Here is a 17,115-nt window from a genome sequence, read left to right on the forward strand (position 1 = left end):
GGCATCAGCTAGGGGCCATGTCATGAACCTTCCCCACTCTGTGCTCAGGCAACCCCTCCACTTACGACATTCTTTCAGGGGCTCGTCACTCCAGTCCCTGCAGTCCTGCTCCTGGTTACATACTTTACCGATATCTATGCACTCCCCACTTCTGCACTTGAACTTGCCAGGGCCCAAGCACTGATTGACTATAAAGAAAAACACAAAAGCGAGAGTCCATTGGTGGGGCTGCTCCCAGCAGTCCTCTGACTCACCCCCAGGAGGAGCCCCTCACCGTTTTTGCAGTTGACTTCATCAGAGCCGTCCACACAGTCCCGGATACCGTTGCACTGCCTGCTGCCGTGAATGCAGCTGCCGTCCTCACACTCAAACTGGTCAGGGCGGCAGGTTCTTGAAGCTGTAGGGGAGGCGGGAAGGACAGGGGAGGGTCAGCCAAGCCATCCAGGCGGACGCGCGGAGCAGGCCGGACTGATAAAGAAGGCTACTTACGACAGTTGACCTCGTCGCTGCCGTCTTTGCAGTCGGGGTCTCCGTCGCAGCGCCACTTCTTGTGGATGCACTCCCCGGAGCCGCACTGGGTCTCGCTGGCCGGGCACTTGGTGTGCATCACGGGCTGGCGGCCGCACTGCTCCAGGGACTCGTCCGACTGGTCGGAGCAGTCGGCGTCGTCGTCGCACACCCAGCTGAGGGGGATGCAGGACGAGGTGCTGCACTGGAACTCGTGCGCGCCGCACGTCGGGGGCGCGCAGTCCAGCTCGTCGCTGCCGTCGCTGCAGTCGTCCTGGCCGTTGCAGACGAAATTCCTGGAGATGCAGCGGCCGCTGGAGCAGGTGAACTCGTCGGGGCTGCACGTGATGTTACCTGCGGGGAGAGAGCAGGCGTCGCTGAGAGCATGCGGGGCGCGTCCTGCCTTCCAGACTTTCGTCCTACGACGCAGTGAGCGGGATCTCGGATCACGGACCCTAGCTTTCCAAGCTTCACTTAAAAGGTAACGTGGAATTCTATCAAATCCAGGTTCCTGGAGTACTAGCAAGCAGTCTCAATATGGACAAGATGCAGGGACACTTGAATAAGAACGGAAAGAAAGAACCAAGAGAACAGCTGAAGACTAGAAGTTAATTTGAGATGAGGCCCACAACAGATTCCTAAAGGGAGCTTAAACCTGACCGGGGGATTTCATTTGGAGTGGCAAAGACTGAGCTATCTTGAACTGGACAGACAGCTAATCAGTTTGGATCACCAGCCGAGACTACCATGAATCAGGTATACAGGCAAACATACAAGCATTATGACACTGTTAACACAAATCAGCCATCATGTTATGCTACTATACATGTTCCTTCTCTGTTGGTCCTTCAAATGTGGATCAGGACTAACAGGCCTTAAATATTTTCAAGTGTTAGAAAGTCACTGCTAGGGCTAGAATCGACCACAATCTTAGCTGTCCGATACGCTAATAATGATAAACCAGGCCGACTAGCCAGTTTGTACTTGGCCTCAAATTCCTGCCGAATGAATCAAGGTCACAATTTGGTGGTAATTAGGGTAGAGACCACGACTCTCTTGGGAAGCAAAGTCTAGATTTAGGAGGGAAACACTTGGCAGCTCTGGGGCTTACCAGTACATATAGCTCAATTCTAAGATTGAACACCGAAACTCATTGGACTAGGTGCAGTGGTATTGACCTCAGAAGTCGACTTCTCCACGCAAGAGTGGCGTTTGGACTGCAAGCACGCTCAGCTCACTAGTACTCTGCTGCGTCAGGAGGCCCGTGCCTGTCAGCCTCAGGAGCTGTCGCTCTTGGGGCCCTATAAAAGGGCGGTAGCTTGAAAGAGTGCTCACAGCAATGTTTGTTCAACCCAGATATTTCCCAGGGCCTCGCCTGGAACGCGCAGCACTTTATTACGCATTTTCCAGAAACAGAAACATGAAAGCGTAGGAAACAAGAGCTCGTTTTTACGGGCAGGAACTGTGAGAAGAGACAAAAGTACCATCAGTCGGGTAGGGTTTTCTTTGGGTATGTGCTGGCAAGATGATAGCTAACGCTTCTGTGCCCGGTTAACCTTTGGAAAGGTTCAAAGAGAGTCTAGTTCGGAGGCTAACTCAGGTTGCTCGTATGCTACTCAAGTAATTTATTCCAAGCAGCAGACCCACTTGAGACCTAGAGGTGAGCTTGCCAGTGTCCCTAGTCCCCTCCTGGTTGTGCTGAGCCCAAGTGGGGCCGGCCCATGCACCCCGGTCCTAACAGACACAGACGCCCACACCCTTGTGGCTTCATGGAGCTATTTCTGGACGGCAGTGCCCTGAATGACTTACCTTCCCACTTCTATCTGCCTAGGACAGACCCCAAAGCAAGCAGTGGTCAGTCACCGTGGGAACTTACGCCAGCGTATTAGGGCAGTAATGAAGGCCAAGTAGCTGAGCGGAGAGTGAGGTCACCGAAAAGCGAGTCAGCGGAGCTGCATCTTCACGCTCCGGGGCGCTTCTCCCCCTGCCCACCCTTCTTTGAGCGAAAAGGGTCTTGGGGATAAGCCACTCCACACTGATCTTCTTACCACAGTTTTCTTCATCTTCGCCACTGTCACAATCATTTTCACCATCACACCTCCAGGACACTGGGATACACTGAGTGGAACGGGCGCCACAGCTGATCTCATTTATGCGGCATGTTCTCATATCTGTTGACGATATACAGTCTCAAAAGAGCCTCCCCCACGCGGCCGGGCCGTGCTGCTCCTGAGCTGCCTGCAAGGGCTCACACCTGTCACTCGGTGGCCTGGCGGAGGGCTGGCATTCGACTTACTAGTTGAAGCCTGGGGAGATGGTTCACCAGCTCCACTGCTCAGAAGCCACGCCAGCCGGTGTCGCCCGGCAGGACACCGGAGAGCCTTGACCGTGTTACTCCTTCAAGGTTCCGTGGCGTGCTCCGCTCTGGCTTCTGTTTTACTTGGCACACTTAGGCTTATTGGCTGGCCTGCTCCTTGACCTTTTATTTTTATTTTTTTGTTGTTATCTGTCAGATACCACATAAGGTCACCTAGTTCCCACTTCATTAAAGGCTGGATGACCTAACACCTGGGAAGTCTTCTCCTGACTAGATTCCTTTATAGGTTTCTTTGCGACCTACGTGAGCTTTGCCAAAATGGGGACCCCTCCTGATTCTTGACCTCACTGGGTCACCCTCCACTAAAACACGGGGCCGTGTCTCTGTGCAGCCCTGCTGTCCCTGTGGTGATTGACCTGCCATGACCAATGTTCTTATCGCTCCCCTGATTCCTTGCCTCGAAAACTGAAATTGATACATTTATCTTCCTTTCTGCTTCACTGCGTTTTGTCATCCTTATTCCAGACCTAAACTTGGCTCCTATTAGGTTTACACTTTTCATGTTTCAACAGGTCTCTACCGTTTCGAAATGAACTCCAAGACTTTCTTCACCACGACATTCAAATGATCCTAATTTACCTGTCCCCAGTCCTCCTCCTCTGTGAAGTCACAGACCTTTTCCTGGATATCCGCCCAAGGGCACATACATGCATTTGCATACCTATGAAACTTTTCTTATTTGAGAATAAGCTGTAAGCTTTACCCTACTATAACAACCTCAGGTAACAGGTTTGTTAAAAAAATCATGATGTCACCCTATTTCTAGCCACCCTACCCTTTCAGGAATAGATTTTTTTTTTTTTTTTAAATAACATAAGCTGTACATCTAAAAGCTTATCCTGGGCCCAAAGGGGGAACCCTCCTATCTCAACTTAGCTTCCAGGACCAGAGTACCATCTGCTCGGAGTCTTGATTACCAAATATTTGAAATCTATGCACCTAGTCAAGGAGTTCCTAATCAAATTGGCTGGCTTCGGTCTTCAATCTTTAATAGTGAAGCTACCCAAGAGAACGTCAGTCTTGTTAGACTTGGGAGAATATTCTTAAATGGACGCTCATCAACTTGTTAATGACTTGACTGACCTTGGAGTCCACTGGCCTACACAGTAAGGTAGGCCAAAGGAAAATATAACCAGGTTTTGGATGAAATAATACTTCGAGCTACGAGACACGAAACAGCCTGGGGAAGATACAGTCCAAAGCAAGTCACTCACGGCACTGCTCTGGGTTTTCGTCAGAGCCGTCTTCACAGTCAGGATCGCCGTCACACTGCCACCGGTTGGGGACGCACTGGCCATTGTTGCACACAAAGTCAGACTCGGCGCACGTCTTCTTTACTACAAAAGTTTATCGGCAGCGTTAAAATCGTAGGCGCCCGGGAGCTGATATTCCCATTGGGGGCGAAACTGCCTGTTGACACATTTGACTCCAACAATGAAACGGAGTCTTTTAGCACTCAACTGCCAACATCCAGGAGAACACTAGAAAAATCTTTTTTTTTTCCTCCAGAGGAGCAAGGTGCTCATTTGAGAGAGTCGGGGGATATGGAAGTCACAGTAAGACGGGGCTTGCTCCTTACCTTACAACCCAGGGATACCTTATAATTAACTTGTCTGTTTTATGTCGTTGAGTTTTACTTTTTTTATTTTTTTAAAAGATTTTATTTATCTATTTGACAGAGCGCACAAGCAGGGGGAGTGGCAGGCAGAGGGAGAGGGAGAAGCAGGCTCCCCAGCTAGGCAGGGAGCCCAAAGTGGGGCCTGATCCCACCCTGGGATCATGACCTGAGCCAAAGGCAGATCAACGGAGCCACCCAGGTGCCCTGCTGTTGAGTTTTATTAAGTCATAGTTTCCTTCTCTTTGTGCATTTCTTCCATGTCCTTCAAAGGTTTCCTAAGGTTTAAGAGCCAAACGTTCCATCCCATGACTGGATCACAGTACAGCTGTTTCGGGGGCATCTCTTAACAGTGCATGGGTTTTGTGCAGAGTTGGGAGGACAAGCTCCAGGACTGAATATTGTCACTCCTACAGTCTGTTGGGGCAGAGGAACCCAGCCAGTAAGAAATAGAGAAAGTTTAAACCCGCGTATAAAAGAGGTCACATTTAGAATCTAAGAGACGGAGTAACATCAGCTAAAAGTCACAGAAGATATTGTGAAAGCTGCCAATGTCCCAGCTGAGGACTAGAGTGAAAAATCTCCTAAGCAAGGTATCAGTACTGCTACTAATTCCGATGAGGGCAGGCCTTTTCTCCTCTAACTCTGGTGACCATGCAACTTATTGTCCAAACTGGGACAATCTCAGCAGAAAGGGGACACTGAGAACTATACCAGGAAGATAAGCATGAACCTGGACTTAAGCCGCTTGGGTGGCTTGGGCACCTTACCCACCAAGCAGTCAGAGACAGTAGGAAGGGTCTACCATCAGGTAATTCTAGGCTCCTCCTTCCCAAGCTGTATTCTTCCTTGCTCATGTGCCTTAATTTCCAGTGCACGCTCCTCTTCCCTAACGAATATTCTGTAATGGTAGATCAGCCAAAAGCTGACAATTTGCTAAGAACCTGAAAGGGATTGCTTCAAGTCTGGGGCCTGAGCTAGGGACAACTCGCGGAGTGGAGAGGACACTGAAGTAGAGGGGCCCCCTGGTTTGGCCTTGGACATGGTGCAGCAGGGAAATATAGTGATTACAGTCCATTCCGAGAACTCAAGATGTGGTGAGGAATCCTGATGATCTGAAAGGAATAATTCATCTCCATGAATTGTGTAGCCAAGGAAACAAGAAAGGCCACATTAGCGCTTAGATTCACACCTGTTTCTAAAAATCACTGCAATACTCAAACCCCAGTATTAATGGTTAAACGATATCGAAGGCCCGTGTGCTCCTGAGCGTGTGGGAAGGTGCGAGAGCGTCTGCAGAGTTAGTTTGCTGTAATTCAACCTGTGGTGGTCCTCAGGAAGAGGAAGCAGGGAGTAGTTGTAAAGAGACCATGTGGTTTGAAGACGTATAAAACGTTACAGGCATAGGCAAGACTGGGTATACTACAAAGTGTAAGTGTTGAAACAAAAGATAAATAGGGATAGAAACTTGCTAGAGTTCATCTCCCCCCATTCTGAACCCAGATGGGGAGGGTAAAGAAAGGCTATTTGAATTGGGCCTTAAGAGATGAATAGAAATGTAGGTGTGCCACAGGGGAAGAGATCTCCCAGTTACCAGCTCAGAGGGTCTAAGTTACTCATTAATCTGGTCAGCCTCGCAGTTGTAAAAGACTGAGTTACTGGGGCTGATGGAAACACATGGCTTGTGGATTCTAAGCTGCAGTTGACTAAAAATGCTGGTTGACGTGCTTCAAAGAAACAGCCCTGCTGAAACTGCAGACCAGTTCGATATCAAGACGTTGGACAGGAAAAATACTAAGTGGCCTTATGAGTTTAAAGCAATTGTGCAGCTTTTTCCCTTCCAGGGCGGAACATCTCAAAATAAACACACACAGCTCCTCTGAGCCGTGTTCCCACTTTCCTTCTCTACCTTCATACCCAGGAGGCAGAGACCAATGCCGGCCAAGAATGTGTTTAATTTTTCCCACCTCGTGTGATTTTGAGTACGTACATCTACTCCCTCAACTCTTCCAAACCCTCCTGCTGTGTGTCTAGAAGTTATTTATGTGGAGGCGATTTTAGGAAGAGCCGGCGGTGACCCCTAAGATGGCTCAGGTTAGCTGCTACTAAGTCCGTCAGATGGTCAAGGAAGGCTTCTGAAACACGGAAAGAATAATTACTTTCTAGGAAAGAACAATGGGTTTTGCCACTGTTTACTTTAGAATCGAGGAAGAATTGCTACTCATACCTAGAGAAGAAGAGAAGAGTTGCCAAGAGCAAGTCCTTCCAGTAAGAGATTTCGTGAGGGAATCCTATGACCTCGGTAACCTAGAGGGGGCATGAACTCATTGTCTTGTAGAGTAGATTAAAATCCCAGTGTTAGAATGTAAATGGTGGCAAAGTGGTGCCAGGAGGAGTATTCTTGGTCCTGAGACTGTAGAAGGGACTTCTTGGGTTTCCACACGGGCTGCTAATCCACAGACTGGTGTGAGGCAGCCATGATACTGCTGGGCGCGCGCAAGGATAAGAGCGGGTGCCATGATGCTTCCGCTATGCCGTGTTTGTAATGACGCATGAGGAAGCCGGTAAGGGCATAACAAGAGGGCAATTGAGGCTATCTACATTTAGCTTCTACTTTTCTTCCCTATTTCTTGTTTGTAGAGTGGACATCTTTATATAACATCCTTTAAAAGGCAAATGACAATGCTGTCACCGACATCCATACACAATCTTGTTTCAGGATTTTTACAACACAGAACAACGGGATCAAACAATAAACTTCAGCATATATTCAAGGTGACCTAAATGCCCCTTGACGTGTAGTTCTCAGCTGTTCTGGCTCAACATGAGGCATTTCTCACGATGATCTTTTGATGGACACTGAACAGTGGGTATGACGTTATATCCCCATTCTCTCGGGGAAAGATTGTCTTCCGCCCTGCTCAACACTTTAGAACTGGCATCTATTGTAGGCAGAGAATTTTTAAAAATCCTTATCTAATCTGTGATCTGCGCTGGCCTGTAGTCTCTATGTCCGGAGTTGATTAACCTGCTGAAACCTTAAGGGATTTCTTACTATTCCTGACTCCCTTTCTTTTTCGGGGGACCAGAGCAATTCTGCTCTAAGCACGCTTCTGTCTGTCTCTACTTCTGGTCCTCCTGTCCCCTCTCCTAGCTTCCTATACCAAATGTTTGCCTGACCTACGACAAACCAGGTCCTGTCACTTGAAAGGACCCGCTCTTCATCTTCAACATTCCACACTCAGGCTGATAGCCCCGTGTCAAACATTCAACCAGATTCCTCTAGACCAGGATGTACAGACTCTTGGGACCCTGGTTCAAAGCAATTCTTATGAGTGGATTCTATTTTCAGAATCCCGATACATTTGAGAAACTAAGCTAAAAGCATCACATTCAGTGACGTGCATGCATCCTCCTGAGGTGGCCGGGGACACTGTCGGGCTCCTTACTCACCACAGTTCTTTTCGTCACTGCCGTCAGCGCAGTCTTCGTCCCCGTCGCATTTCCACAGCAACGTAATACAGCGGCCGTTTGTGCACTGGAATTGGGAGGGTTCACATTTGGCTTTTCTTCCTAAAATCAGGAGGGAGCACTTAGCTAAGCTGGGATACGAGCGTGGGAAGTTAGAGAAGCAAGTTACCCAAAACCCGTGGATACGGTCCCTCCTGGAGGGACAGCTGCAGACTCGGCAAGCCAGAACATTCTAGGGGCCAGGGCTGGGTGGGCACTGGGGCAGTGACGGACAGTAATTGAGTTCTTCGCTGGGCAAATGCCATCTGGAGAAGACTAGATTTCCCAGCATCTCTTGTAGGGAGGTATAGCCATGGATGGGGCTAAGGTCTGGCTAATGGACTATAAATACAAATGGTAAATAGAATTTCTGGGAAATATCCTCAAAGGGACAGGGACACATTTTCCCTTCCTTTATTCCTTTCTGGCTCCTGAAAATTGGGCATGGTGGCTGGAATAGGGATCTTGGGCCAGTGGAGCCAGATCGAGATAGAAGGAACATAGATTGCCCAGAGGCCACTGGGAGTTGGGTCAGACTCACCTGCCCCTGGCCTCATTTCCCTCATTTGTTTAACTCACTTGTGTAGCTGTAATTACACAGCCAAATCCTAATCCCTTAATGGCATTTCTTGGCCACATTCTGTAAGGTTATTCATGGATGATGCCCCCATCACAATAAACTAAGGGAGGTTTAAAAGGGGTAGCGAGGAGGGGGCAGAATAGAGGTTTACTGCATGCCTCCCCGTCTTAGAATTTGAGGCCTAATGAAAAAAAGACATGCTTACGAAACACCTCAAAGATAAAAATCAGTGTACAGTTGAGAGGTAAGGGAAGATCACTCTTAGCGATGGGAGAAGGACAAAGTGAGGGAGAGCCACAGGCCTGGGTTCTCCTCCCCTGACTCTCCGTGTTCCTATGCTCGACGTACAGCTATTTAATTCACATGGTGCTATGAACTAATCCTTGTAAGCAGAGCACTTAGTTTCATTTTTTTGTCTTTGCCTGGCATGGGACAGCTAACGTTAAGGTCTTTCCTATCACGAGCACAAGTGTCCTTCTAGAAGATGTGATTTCTTTGAGCTACAAGGCAAGGGTCTGGTTGCTTAATAGAAGTAGACTACAAATTTTCAGGACAACCAGGGTGTCTTATAGAGCTTCTGCAGATTCCTCAGGGAGGCCTTCCAGGCAGAAAGCTTTCCGACTTCCTGCCACCTTTCAGCATCTGCAGCTGCGGCCTGCTGGGTCAAGAACAGATACTCTAGTGACAGGCACAGGCTGGAACTCTTGTGCTGGGTACACAGTACTCCCACTGGCCTTCCTACTATCAGCTACCCCTACTCTCCGGGGCAGCCTCTGCTTTGCGGCTAATTCCCAGGAAGATTAGAATTTGGTCCCGATCAGGTTTACCATATGGGTGGGGTGATGTTCTTAGGCACTCAATGTCTTCCGAAACGGTGTGTACCACCCTGCTCCCAAGAGTCTGGTTAAGCTGGGACCCAGATACAAAGCAGTAGGATTTGGTGGCATTTCCTACCTCTATTTCACACCATTCGTTCATTCCACAAGTATCTTACTGGGCGTAAGATACGAGGGATTGAGAAGGGTTGAGGTTGTTGGTGGGAAATGTCAGGGGCTGTTTCTTTATACTGTTCAACCAAACAGGAGGAGCGGCTGCCTCCCCCACCCATCACTGTAGTCCCAAGAGCTGCTCAGTGTTCTCAGTGCTGGGGCAATCTGCTCCACGGGCCCCTGGCTTTAGTTCTCTATCCCCACGGCCTTTGAGGGCCATGGGAGTGGTAAGAAACCACTTGGAGTAGTTCATTTGAAAAGCAGCATGTGAACAATTTGTCGTCAGACAGCATCGATAGAAATCTCGTTGGAAAGAACCGTTGAGCTGCAGTTAGGATACGATGGGGGCTCTGAATTATTTTTACACGTTTTAGGTACTAAAGGTTGTTCAGTGAAAAAGAGAAAATTCAGACCCTGATCCCTATACCGTCAAAAAGGTAGGCATATAATCAGACTGGGCCGGGGACTAAAAGCAAGTGTCAGATGATGGTTTTCCACTTCAGGGTTAGGTACTGAAGATCTTAAAAATGACTTTTGAAGCTACGGATTTCCTAGACGCTCAAGCCGGCCTGGGATCGAATACAGGCACGCAGGTAAAATAAGGCCGGCGTTCAGTTCACCAGCACCTCCGAGAGGGTCTTTGAATGTAGTTGCAGCAAATGAACGATCAGCAGTGATAAATGATATTAAAATCCCAGTAGTACTGCTTCCAGACTCGATCCTGAGCAGACTCAGGATACAGAAAAGCATTTTCTTAGTGTTTCTTCCAATACCTTAAGAGAAAAAGGAGTTCAAGTTCTACTTTTTCTTATCTGAGATATTTCCACTTTTGCCCAATTGTCCTAAAGCTTCTGCCCGATTATCCTAAAGCTGTGTTTTACCAGGATACACACAGGACTGTGCATTATCACGGGGAATGCTGGGGGTTAGAAGGGGAGAAAGCCACTGAATGTTGCTGCTGCTTTACAAGAGGGGCGGGGTGGGGTGGGCTGGTGGGGGCTAAGGCTGGCTGGCTGCTTTCTCAAGGAACTTCTCTTTAAAGAGTGGAGAGAAAATAAGCCTTATGGCCGTGCGTCAGTTTCCTGTTAGCTAAACACTCTGTTGTGAGAGCTTGCTCCTGGGCACAAAGCACCCCTGGTTCTGTTGACTTCCCCGCCGTGCAGAGTGGCCAGAGCGCCGGTGCCGACTCCGGCGCTGGGACCTCAGCCAGACTGCAACGCTGGGGGTCTTCAGTCCAAGGTTCACAAAGATTCTCCCTCACCCCTCTGGTGCTCAGCTGGGAGTGCCGCCGTACAGGGCTCCAGGAGAACCGAAAGCACCAAGCAAGTTAAGAAGCTTTTGCTTTCCACAGCTTTGGGGGATTACAGGACTGTGGACCCATAGTCTATTTTCATCCATGACAATTAAGTCTCAAGTTCAGCATTCTGCTTTCATAAAGTGAATAGGTAGAGCTTGAAATCATCTCCTCCCGAGGTGCTTTTATTGATTTCTACTTTTTTTACCCCCAAGATTTACCTATTTTAGAGAGGGGGGGTGCAGAGGAAGACAGCGTTCTAAGCAGACTCTGCACTGAGCGTGGAGCCCGACACGGGGCTCATGTCATGACACTGAGATTGTGACCTGAGCTGAAACCAAGAGTGGGACACTCAACTGACTGTACCACCCAGGTGCCTGCCCCCCGCCCCAAGGTGCTTTTAATTCTTAGACTAAGCTAAAGACCATCAATGCCTCAAAAAATGACCCCAGAAGTAGAAGTTCTAGGCAGCCTGTATCCCCAGATCTGTCTGCTCAGAAAGGTGAACAGTGGGGCAAATGTGGTTTTTAGCAGGTTCCTCTAAGCCACAGGGCTTCATAGGCATGCCTCAGTGCCAAAAGGGGTTACAGTTGGGGGGGCGGGGAAGGCCATGATGGTGGGGAACCTTGGGTGTTTTGCCTGTTTCAACCAGGAAGGCTTTCTTTTTCGATACTGGAGTTTTGTGTAAGGATCTGAAAAGGGTTCTTTCTTTTGCTTTAAGAAATCCAACTGTTGGCCTCGATCTGGGTTTTCTTTCAGCTCTAATACTTAGAACGAATATCCCTGCCCCTCTGGGCCAGGGGGTTGGAAGTCATTTGCACCTAGTCACATAGGTACCTCCTCACAGCTGTTTGCCTTTGTAATGAATGAAGGCCCCGAAGTGTCAAAGGCTAACTTGCTAATTCTGTCACTAGCACAGGTGGAATCAGGCCCTGCAAACTGACGTCAAAGCGCCTTGTCCCAGGAGCCTTGCTTACCTAAGGAGTGAGTGTTGCTACCCAGCCATGTTGGCAGGTCACTGGCTCCAAGAAACTCAGGGGTTTAAATGCATATACAAGTCAGCCTGCTGCTGACTGTCCCTGCAAGGGTTAACAGGGGAGAACAATATGTAAGCTTCCGTGGAGAACTGCATATTTACCTTCCAGTAAATTCCAAGCCATCCACATAGGCTATGCATTTCCCTACAGGGCTCTGAGCTGCCCAGAGTATGGGGAGATTTCTGGGTATCAGGCTCAGACCTGAACTTGAACTTGCACAGAAAGGCTCCGGCTGCCACTCCGCTGGGACCGGCAGGCCCGAGGAGTCCGACGGCTCTCCCTCTCCTTGTTGCTGGAGCGCACGGGTGTTACCTACAGGAATTTCTTCAGTCCACTTGGTTTGCCACTTCTGGGGCCGCCAAGGGCATTTATTTTTAGTCACACTCACTTCTGCTTCTTTAATGCCAATCTTTCTATTCATAGGCCAAAACTCATTTTAGGACAAGCAGACTTGCAAGTCAGCAAAGTGGTTTTCTCTCCGGAGAGGAGGTTAGTGAGTGAGAGGGAAGAAGGAGGACAGCCTGAGCTGTCGGGCACAAAGGTTGTGCTCTGCCCCTCACGTCAGCCTCTGAGCGCTCGGAAGAACCAACTAGTAGCTATTAAACCTTTCGGTTAATCCTTCTGATTCACTGAAATGAGTGAATCTTACAGTTCCCTTGTCAGTTTTTTTCACTGACGTCCTGTGGAGATGATCTTAAGAATCACGGATAAGTAAGTTCTTAGAATTGTTGGCCAAACACGGCTCTAGGACTTCAGTCTTTTAATTCACCCAAATTCTAAATCCTATGCTCTGAGCACTACTGCTCCCCTTTTTCTGTGTCAGGAAAGAGGGGCATAGACCAGGGAAGCACAGCACTTGTCCAAGCTCAGGCTGCGCAGAACGAGAATTGGAACCTGGGCGGTCTGGCTCCAGATACCGCGCGGCCGAGCATGCGCACAGTTTTGAGCACCTAACTCGGGACTTCCGCTAGAATATTCTGTTGCTTTTAGTAACTTGGGTAAGACAGCCAGCCTGTTAACATCAATCCAGAATGACACTATCCTAACACAGTCTTATTATGGAAAGACAGCCCACCCTGCCCCATTTTCATTAAAAAAAAAAAAAAAAAGCCACTAGAGTATCCTCAGCAAGGTTTTTCCTAGGATTACAGGGCTTGGCTTTGTCTGGAGCACACTGGTCAAGTCAGAGCATTTTGGGAAGCTACTAGTTTCTGTGGGTGGCAGACTGCTAGGTCCGTGGCGCTCCCGTTCTCACCCGCACCCGAGGCCCCACAGGGCTGGTTAGAACCTGTGCTGGGCCCCTCCTCCCAGAATGTCAGAATCAGCAGGGGCACGGTGGGGCCCAGGCTTGCCTTTCCGAGTTCCCAGATGGTCCTGACCACTGCTGGTCTCTGACCATACTTTGAAAGCACTGCCTGAAGTTTAGGAGGCTAGGATTCTATCCACAGTGGAAGCGATGAGGTCATTTTCAGGGTCGGAATATAAAGTCCGGGCTGCCGGAAGCCTGCACCCCCATTGCTGGATGGGCATGGGTGGGAAATGCCCCGCTTACAGCAGACAACTATGGTGACAACGTGAGGCAAAGCCCCTGTACCCATTTGGTAGGTGAAATGTATCTGGGCGCCTTAACAGGCATGCACGGTTAATAGGTTCTTCTAAAATCTGTCTTCTCGTCGCCAGAAGCCCCTATCCTTGAGGGGCTCCATCCCTTCCTCTAAACCCTTGGTGCCATAGAGAGCCTGAGTTCTCATGTTGCCACCAAGCCCTGGCCCTGTCCAGGCTCTCTTCCCTCACTTGATCTAAATTCGTCTCCTGTTTCCTCTGCCTTCAGGCTGCCACATTCTCTATCCGAACCAAGATGGTGATTCAAGCAACCGAAAACGGCCTGAAGGGCCAAGGATGGGATCACTCCTAGGCTTCTCACTGGCCCTAAGGCTGAGTCTAGTTCCCACCTACTTCCCCCAACTTTTCCCTATTGGTTCCCACCAGCCATCTGCTCAGAGTACACGCAGGCACCCACCCACTTCCCCAGGCCTGTGCCCTCACTCTTGCTTGGTCTTGGTTTGCTCCTGTCACTCCTGTGTACTTCTCAGCTGGAGTGGGCACAGGTGTCTCCCCTTGAAGGAGGCCCTCCATTCCTTTCTTGACCTGCCGGGTGTGGTCTGGCTGCTTCCTGCTGGTCACACAGCAGCCATGTCCAGAGATGCTTGCCCTAGCAGCCTGTTTCCATCTCTATAAGTGGAGATCCCCCTAAGACAGGGCCTAGAATTTATCTTGGTAACTTGGGACCAGGTTCCTGACGTCTCAAGAGTCTCTGGGCACTTGTGAGTATTCCTGGATGAATCAACTAATTTACTAAACTAATAAAGCTAGTTTGAACTATAGACTTTTTCCAAAGCATTCTTTCCAGCTTTTCTGGACTCGGAATGTGTGACCAGCTGTTTGACCAGCTAGAATACTTTGGAAGACTCCACGTGATAAAGTCCACTGTTCCCTGTGCCCGTGGGGGACTTGCACATTCTCCTTGTGCCGCTTGATCATTTAAAAACAGTGTGCTTTCCCATACTTATCTGTCGGAGGGAGTGTGTCAGTGTGGGTCTGCCGGCCTCATTTTCCTGTGAGGACCGAGCTTCCGGTACGCAGGCAACAGGAGCAGCAGCTAACTGTAGACTTAGAAATTTGATGTGTGGGACCTGGATTTCACGTGGGACATGCTTTCGTGCTCTTTGGGAAGTTGGCCGCAACCCATCGCTGCTCAAATCCGATCACTTTTGTAAGGTCATCCGCGGACAGAGAGTAGCATCTGGCTTTGTCACATCAGAGTCTACAGTTGGGAAACATCGTATTGTGCAACAGAGGTAGCAGGTGGGAGCTCCAGCAACCCTCAACTGCTGTCTGCGTCTTTTATGATTAAGGCGTAAATGTTGGATCCGCTCACTCCTCTCCTACCGTCTATGCCAGGCTATCTTTGCAGCACTGATTTCCTGATTTGACTCCCCCACTAGACCGCATGCCATGAAAGAAAGGACCAGCTCCCTGGTTACTGTGTCTACCCCCACCCCCAATGCCTGGTGGTGCCAAATGGCACATGGTAGGTGCTCAATAGACGGATGTCAGGTGGTTTGAAGCAGAAGTATGAGGAATATCGGCATCAATCTACCACCTACTTCCTGAACCTACAGATCGGTTAATAACGCAGATCCTGGGAAGGCTTCTTAGGAAAACGAAAGATTAGACACAGTCTATAAAATAGGAACCCTACTAACTCATAGTGTTTGGGGGGAAAGGAATTAAGTTATAACATGGGAAGTAATTTGCAAATGTATTTAGGGAAGTATTAGGTTATAACATATAAACACGTGAAGTCATTTGCAAATGTTGTCTATCACTAAGGTGTTATCATTTCTCTTGCTTGGCAAATTGCAAGCCCCACCCCACCCCCACCCCCCAAAACCACGTCTATAACCATAAAGGCTCCTAGCCAGTACGGCCAACTCAGAAGACCCAAGCTGGTGGCAAGACCAACCACTCCGGCCAGCGGTCCCATCTTAAAGTTTCTGCCTCCAAAGTTACCTCGTAAAGGCAAGAGCGTGCACACCCTTGCCCCACTCCACCCACCAACGAGCATTTCTAAAATACAAAATAGTCAAAGGCTCTGCAAGCAAATGTTAAGCCCCCCCCCCTTTGCATAATCTCTGTCCCTAATCTCATGGCACCCAGGAGGCACGCTCCCCGAATTACCAGCAGGCCCAAGCTTTCCTAGGACACATCACCTGAGGGAAAAAGTATGCCAACTTTACTGTATTGCCTGCCATCTGATTTAGTTCCTGCAGCATGGCTAGTGTGTTTAACTAGTTGGCATTAACCACGCTTAGAGTTTTTATTGCTAAGCCAACAGAACAGCTTAGATAAGAGACACCAATTCAGACTGAAAAATACAGTGAAATCACTGAGCAAGATTCTGCTCAAGCTAAGTCACACTCTGCCTGAAAGCTAAAAAGCCACCAGTCTTCAAATTTGCTAGCGAAAAATTCTCTACCTGGGCACAAAAATTTGTCCCTGGACCACTTGTGCTCAGCAGGTGCATCTCGTCCATCACCTCTGCAGAGGGTACTTTTGGACCCTTTGTCTTGGAAGTAGTCTCCGTGCTGTGCCCTAAGAACTCTCTTGAGATGAACTTCCAGTAGAAGGGAACACACTAAGCAATTCTGAGTCTATCGACTAACCATCTGGAGCACGGCCCACCCTGAGCGGCTCTCCTAAGCCAGGTACATTTATCAAAAACATCACTGCAGACCTTATCATAGCCCTTGGAGGCATCTGATTTCTCATAGGCTAGTATGGGAAGGTGGCTTTCCAAAGAACAGTCAGTATCCAAAGTAAATTTAATTATGACTTCAAGTCAAATAGGTAACTGCCTATCCTTGATCATTCTCCCTTCTACCAAAAAGGACAGCTTCCTTCACATTCTGTAAGGAATAGAAAATGGTCTAGATAAGTAACATGAGTTACCTGTATGTCTATGATGTGCTCTGAGTCTTTCGGCCTTTGGATCAAAACCCAAAGCCGTGTGTCTGGGAGCTACCTGTTCCCTTGATTATGGCCATGTTCTACTCTGGGAGTTCTTGTGAAGTCTTACCAGTTTGACACTTCTGGAATCGAAGGGGCTTGTAGCTACTTTTCATTGCTTCTAAAACGGTAGTAAAACTGCTCAAGTGAAATCAAATTTGTGGTTATTCAATTTTATGAAAGGCAGAAACACTTAAATCAGGACTTCCCTTCTTTGAAGCATGGAGACTGCCATAATTAACCTTGTTCGCAATGCTTAGTGCTTCACTATGCAGTTGATCGTGGTGAAGTCTTAGTATTGGGCTGCACTACTGAACCTGGCCTTTATACCACGTGAGGAATCGGGACACAAGCAGTAAAAACAGAGAATCAAAACAACACAGGATGCACATTCAAGCTAAATGTCACATGAAGGGAGCAACAGGCCGATTCACAGAAGGCAGGTGCTCAGACTTCAGGAAGCTGTCACTTGCCTGGTCATCCTCTTTTAAAGATTCCAGGCTCACACGCTCGTTCTTTGGCCTGAACGAGGATTAGTATCACTGTCACACTTTTCCTTGGTGCTACGGGATGGATGTCATGTGTATTTTCTCCTCTCCCTCCGGGTCTCTCAGTACTGCTAGCTTCACCAGCCTCC

The 17,115-nt window shown here is 48.7% G+C and overlaps 1 protein-coding gene and 1 long non-coding RNA gene across 4 annotated transcripts in view; one reads left to right on the plus strand and one right to left on the minus strand.

Annotated features, from left to right (window-relative positions):
- The window catches only part of LOC123776443 (uncharacterized), a 258,350-nt gene that overhangs the window by 119,098 nt on the left and 122,137 nt on the right, over positions 1 to 17,115 (plus strand). The gene's annotated exons all lie outside the window — the stretch shown is intronic.
- Positions 1 to 17,115, minus strand: part of VLDLR (very low density lipoprotein receptor) — a 29,564-nt gene that overhangs the window by 9,784 nt on the left and 2,665 nt on the right. For 2 of the 3 annotated variants that reach the window (XM_045772413.2, XM_045772415.2), the window contains exons 2-7: positions 7,953 to 8,072; positions 4,099 to 4,221; positions 2,556 to 2,678; positions 490 to 861; positions 275 to 397; positions 66 to 188 (exon numbers count right to left, since the gene is read on the minus strand). In XM_045772413.2, coding sequence (XP_045628369.1) covers positions 66 to 188; positions 275 to 397; positions 490 to 861; positions 2,556 to 2,678; positions 4,099 to 4,221; positions 7,953 to 8,072 — 984 coding nt within the window. The remainder of the gene's footprint in view (positions 1 to 65; positions 189 to 274; positions 398 to 489; positions 862 to 2,555; positions 2,679 to 4,098; positions 4,222 to 7,952; positions 8,073 to 17,115) is intronic. The other variant, XM_087858780.1, reaches the window with a different exon arrangement.

The sequence above is a fragment of the Ursus americanus genome, chromosome 34, assembly GCF_024610735.1.
Source record: "Ursus americanus isolate L20-20 chromosome 34, mUrsAme1.1.p, whole genome shotgun sequence".
Lineage (NCBI taxonomy): Eukaryota > Metazoa > Chordata > Mammalia > Carnivora > Ursidae > Ursus > Ursus americanus.